Source organism: Magnolia sinica, chromosome 4, assembly GCF_029962835.1.
Source record: "Magnolia sinica isolate HGM2019 chromosome 4, MsV1, whole genome shotgun sequence".
Classification (NCBI taxonomy): Eukaryota; Viridiplantae; Streptophyta; class Magnoliopsida; order Magnoliales; family Magnoliaceae; genus Magnolia; species Magnolia sinica.
The window spans coordinates 84,132,665-84,138,080 of NC_080576.1; the positions used below are offsets into that span (position 1 = coordinate 84,132,665).

The 5,416-nt window shown below is 42.8% G+C and overlaps 1 protein-coding gene across 1 annotated transcript; it reads right to left on the reverse strand.

The window, feature by feature from the left end:
• Nucleotides 1-816: 816 nt before the first annotated feature.
• Nucleotides 817-3,505, reverse strand: LOC131243300 (scopoletin 8-hydroxylase-like). Its single transcript, XM_058242532.1, has 3 exons — nucleotides 2,928-3,505; nucleotides 1,673-1,997; nucleotides 817-1,258 (listed from the first exon to the last, which is right to left on the reverse strand). Exons 1-3 carry the CDS (start codon nucleotides 3,458-3,460, stop codon nucleotides 1,013-1,015), a joined length of 1,104 nt encoding a protein of 367 aa, XP_058098515.1. The 5' UTR covers nucleotides 3,461-3,505; the 3' UTR covers nucleotides 817-1,012.
• Between the last annotated feature and the right edge of the window lie 1,911 nt (nucleotides 3,506-5,416).

Here is a 5,416-nt window from a genome sequence, read left to right on the forward strand (position 1 = left end):
ACAGTTGGGAGAGACGTCCACCCTTAATTGTTATCAGGATTACCGTGATGAGCATGTGAAATCCATTCCAACCATTGGATTCTACACCAGATTCTGGGCCTGAGTGGGGCATATCAAGGGAAACAGTTTTCAGGGTAAGAATTCCTTCTAGATTTTTTTATTTTTATTATTTTTTTAACGGTGTGGTTTATCTGAACTACTGATGAGGCTGATTTAAGAGCCTTGGGTGTAGCATTGGGTAACTTGGCTAATGGCTGAGGTGGATTTTACATGAACACCGTGGTGGAGCCATCCCAAGCCAGTAACTCCTTTTCCTATTTAAAGTATCTTTTGCATGGGCATCATTCATTAACATTAATTAGCATTAATTCAGACAACTTATTGGACGGTCCAACTAGCTGTGTGTGAGCATTTCTCTCTCTATGTGCACCAGTTCACGCGGAACTGGTGGGAACTTTTTGAAAACTCATCCCACGTTATGTGAGTCCAGAGTCTGAACGGTCCACGTGGTGCAGCACCCGATAAAAACTCCTGGGTCCAAGTTTTACTTTAATCCAAATCTTTTGTGGGCCATGAAAAATCAAAACAGTTTTCTCCCTTGATTTGCATCACTTTAGTATGGCCCAACAAAGCTCTAGATAAGGGTGACAATTGGTCCCATGGGGTCTCATGGGATGCCGCATCACATAGACTGTTTGGATTAGACGATCATGATACGTGTGCAAAGGTGTGCATGTGGGCAGGTGAGCATGCCTAAATATATATAAAACGGATGGAGCATCGGAGACCGGTGGCATCATCCCAACTGTTTGGAAATAAACGCAGAACTCGGCACTCGGACTCTTAATATTATTTCATGAGCATTGTATGCGTACTTAAAAAGACGAAGAAGAAGAAATAAGTGGAGGTTAATGAAACTCAGTGGCCCTACTTTCCGAAATGGTGAAGAGCAGCTTCACCTCATTATTTATTCGTATATATGCATGGGTATGTATCAACTGATTTTCATTAATTAGCTGCATTTGGCGAAGTCCAGAGTCTTTTTGCCTTGGTGACCTGCTCCGAAGTAATTAGCAATGCATTCTCCATACGCGACCTGCCTATACAGAGCCTTTCCATCCTTCTCTGGGAGCCCTGGCAGCGGTCCGATCATGGTGTGTGGCCGTGGGGTCACAAATAATGGGACTGACACTCGGGGCTTTGTGCTGCTCGCCATCACCCGGTGCTCCGCGCTCTTGTATCTTCCATTGCTCAATATCTGCCAAATTAATGTCAACTATTCGGTTACATGTATCATGTATTGGCCTCGAACGGATTTTGAAACCCTTTGATCTCACAACCGTAATCTGTACAGACATGGTCCATCCATCGAAACAACAGATCGGCCACGTGTGGGCCACAGCTACTTGTTCCCGAGTTTCCCGCCGAAGGTCTACTCATGGATAGTCGCTAACCTCAATTCGATGGTTAGGATCATCTGGTTAGTACAATTTTCAGGCTGTGGCCCATGGTTGGACGACAATGTGATTGTCTTAATATGTAAAGATGATTTTCGCACCCAGTTTCTAGTGTATATTTCAATGGTAATGTGTAAAAATGGTCCACAAACCAACGATCATGTCCCTTAAAAATGGGAATATAGCAGGATGAGATGGGAGCATGAAGAGCTCACCTCCAAAGTGTCGCCCACATTGATGACAAGTGCACCTTCAACCGGTGGGATCTCTATCCATCCCTTGTTTTCCACCTTAACAAAGAGGCCTCCGATATCATCTTGTAAGAGGACAGTCAGGGCTGCCAAATCGGAATGCCTCCCAACACCAATTGTAAGTTCAGGACTCGGGCACGGTGGGTAGTAGTTCATGTTCACAACCTTACTTTCCATGCAGCCATTTAAGGCCGACTTGTCGATGTCTACGCCAAGCCCCTTCAGTAGGGTGCTTAGAATTTCATGGCTCATCTTGTTGGCCGCCTTCAGGTATTCAAGGGCCGCATCTCTGCGAACAGTCAAGTCCAACTGAGTTTTGCATTCCGTTGGGATTAATACTCGTTGAGATTTTTTATTTTTATTCATATTAAAAAAAAAAAATTTAAAAGAAAGAAAAAAAAAAAACGAAGATGAAGAAGTAGAAGAAGAAAAGGGATTTCTTGCATAAACTAAGTTTACACTGAAATTCTACACTGATTGTTCCGGAAGCGGATTGTGTGGTCTGCAACACACTGGTGTATGTTGACGTCAGTTTCTGTGGGCCTCACCATGATGTATGCATTATATCCAAACCGTCCGACCATTTAGAGAGAGTTTTAGGGCTTGAACCCAAAAATGAGGCAGATACAAATCTCAAGTGGACCACACCGTAGAAATAAGCGAGAATTGAAGGTCTACCATTGAAATCTTCTTGGTGCTCACAGAAGTTTTGGATCAATGCGATATTTATTTTTTTCCCTTCATCCAGGTCATTGTGATCTCATGAATAGGTTGGATAGTAAATTAATATCATGGTTAGCCCTAGGAAGGTTTCAACGGTGGAACATTGTCCCCATTTATTTCTATGGTGTCATCCACTTGAGGTCTAGATTTATCTAATGTTTTTTATAAAGGCTTGAAATAATCTTTTAAAATGGTGGAAATTATTGTCCCCATTTATTTCTATGGTGTGATCCACTTGAGGTCTAGATTTATCTAATGTTTTTTTTATAAAGGCTTGAAATAATCTCTTAAAATGGACGGATGGTGTGGATATTACACATATATCATGGTGGGGCCCACAGAACTTGGTGACATCAACACAACGGTCGGTGGTGTGTGGCACACCAGGCAATCCGCTTCCGTTCACTTCCCCTGCATGGAAAGTCAAAACGAAAAACGAAATTGAGAGCAACCTGTGATATAAAAAAGATATGTGATGAAGAAAAATGCGACGTACCGGCACTCCTGTGGCCAAAATTGCATGGCCTCATCATCGTTCACATAGACCATACTCAAGTAATCCTTCCACTCTAATGACTCTTCTTTCTCCGGTGAAAAGCTCGTCCCATAGACTACCCTACGGCATGGTGACACACCTTTCAAGTAAATGGCTTTCCTCTCCGGTGCTTGGTCAAAGAAAGCATGCGCAGCTTGCTTAGCACGTGCAAGCACTTCTGGTCCCACTCCATGGTTCACCACTTGGAAGAACCCAAGCCTTTGGGCTGCTCCACATAGAGCATCAATGGTTTCATCCTTCTTCTCCCCATACAATCCTGACAAGTCAATCGGCTTGCCTAGGTATGGTGATCCATCGATCACATCATTCCTATCGATTCGTTCTTGGGGAGGTTGCACGTAACGTTGGGGAACAGAGGATAAGCCAGAGTCGGCGAGACCCTTGACTCCATTACCATCCTTGACCACGAATTCAAACAAGTGGGCCTCATCCAATGCAGTATTTGGAGAGGAAGTAATAGAGGTTGCACCCATGGATGATGGAGGAGAGAGCTTAAGAAAGAGAAATGAAATGATAAGAAGCTAGATCAAATGACTTGGAATGTTATGGACCTTGTTCCAAGCAAACGAATGGGCGCCCCGGGTATTTATAGGTGTAGGGGACTTGGGGCTACGTAATCAAGTGACATCACAAAATTGAAATTGAGGACCTACCTAACAAATTTCAAGCCACGTTTGTCGAGATTCCCATTTCCTCTCTCTTTCCCTCCTTCCCAAAGATACGGTACACCAGTCCAATCATGCTACGTCCAATCTTGAAACTTCAGGATGTGAGCAGGCCGGACGAGGATTGGGTACTACCCACATGCCTGTCCATCTATGGCTATGAATGGACAGAGGCTTCGATGGCGAGCTTTACATGAACCGTGTTAGCTTGGTTAACTTGACTCAACTCGTAAAAGCTTTACTCGACTTGGTTCAAAACTGAATTTGAATTGAGTCCGGCTGATTTTTTGAGCTTGAAAAGAACTTGAGCCAAGCCTAAACTAGACCAAGCTCAACTTAACTCAGGCTCGGAACTTGACTCAAACTTCACTTAATTCGAATCCATTTGACTTAGATCGGGCTCACTTAATATGAAATTTTGTAAATATTTATATATTTAAATAAATTATATATATATATATATGAACCTTTAAAATCTAAACTCAAACTTAGCCTATAGGCTCGAACATGAATTCAGCTTGAAATATTGAGCTCAAGCTTGTTTCGAAGTTGACTCAAGCTGGCTCAAGTTTTTTTTTTTTTTTTTTTTTGAACAACGGTGGGCCTTCCACCCAATTTATTAGAAAGACTAACTGTACATCTATTCGGGCCGGCCCCGACAAAAAGATACGAGCCTGACCTATCATATAGAGCTCAACCAAAATACTTACAAAATGCCCCACCTGAAATCAAACCTTAGTAATTGATCCTAAACCAACTTTGTCAAGAAAAATCATACCTCGAACCTGATGGGGGAGCTCTGATTGATTCGTGTAAGAAGCTTGATTCTGAGAAGTGCTACCTAAGCGGGCCATAAAATCCACTGGCGAGTTTCCTTCCCTAAGGACGTGCACCACTTTTGTATTGCCCCCCCTCCCGAGATGGTTGATCCTCCACAACCACGCCTACCACTTCCAACCTGACTGAGCCACTCCATTGAGAAGGTCTACTACCAGACGTGAATCCGTCTCAATAATGATATTGCTAAGACCCCTTTGTAAACCGATATACAGCCCATCATACACCGCACGAATCTCAAGTTGCTAACCGAGTGAAGTCGAGCTGGCCATTCAAGCTCGAGGATCAAGTCAAGCTGGATTTGAACTAGGATAGCTACTAGTCAAGCCGAGCTGAGTTGGGCCAAGCTCGACTTGGTTCGGCATGTGTACAACTCTATTGATGGGCCATCATGATATATGGGTTTTATCCATATGTACTGTCCATCGTTCTTTACTTATCATTTTAGACGCTTACAGCTGAAAACTTATTTCATGCCTCTGAAGTTTTGGATCATGTTGATATTTGTCTTTTCCTTCATCCAAGTCTATAATTTATGTTCTCTCTTTATCCAGGTCTATGTGACCCTATGAAGAGGTTGGATGGCAATTAACAATCACCGTGAGCCTGTGGTGTGGCTCACTTGACCATTAGATTTGTCTTATTTTTTAGGCTATTACCTTAAAATGATATGGTAAAATGAATTGGCGGTGTCCTAAAACAGATACATCATAAGCTTAAGAGTTGCGCACGTTATTAGGGGGTGTTTCACTCATGGAATTAGATGGTATTAAGTGGGATGGAACTTTAAATCCCTTGGTTTGAAAAATCATCCCTGTTTGGTTCACCATAGGTTTCTAACATTGGATCCTGTGCATGAAGTAGGGAGGGTTAGGGAGGGTTTCCCCAATTCAACCAGGATTTGCAAAATCCATGAGATTTCCTCCT

Excerpts from the sequence above, each read along its gene's own strand:
- LOC131243300 (XM_058242532.1), bottom strand. The coding sequence starts at position 3,460 with ATGGGTGCAACCTCTATTACTTCCTCTCCAAATACTGCATTGGATGAG. Across the intron at positions 1,998-2,927 it reads TTTTGGCCACAGGAGTGCCG|AGATGCGGCCCTTGAATACC; the intron begins GTACGTCGCATT and ends GACTGTTCGCAG. Across the intron at positions 1,259-1,672 it reads ATGTGGGCGACACTTTGGAG|ATATTGAGCAATGGAAGATA; the intron begins GTGAGCTCTTCA and ends TTAATTTGGCAG.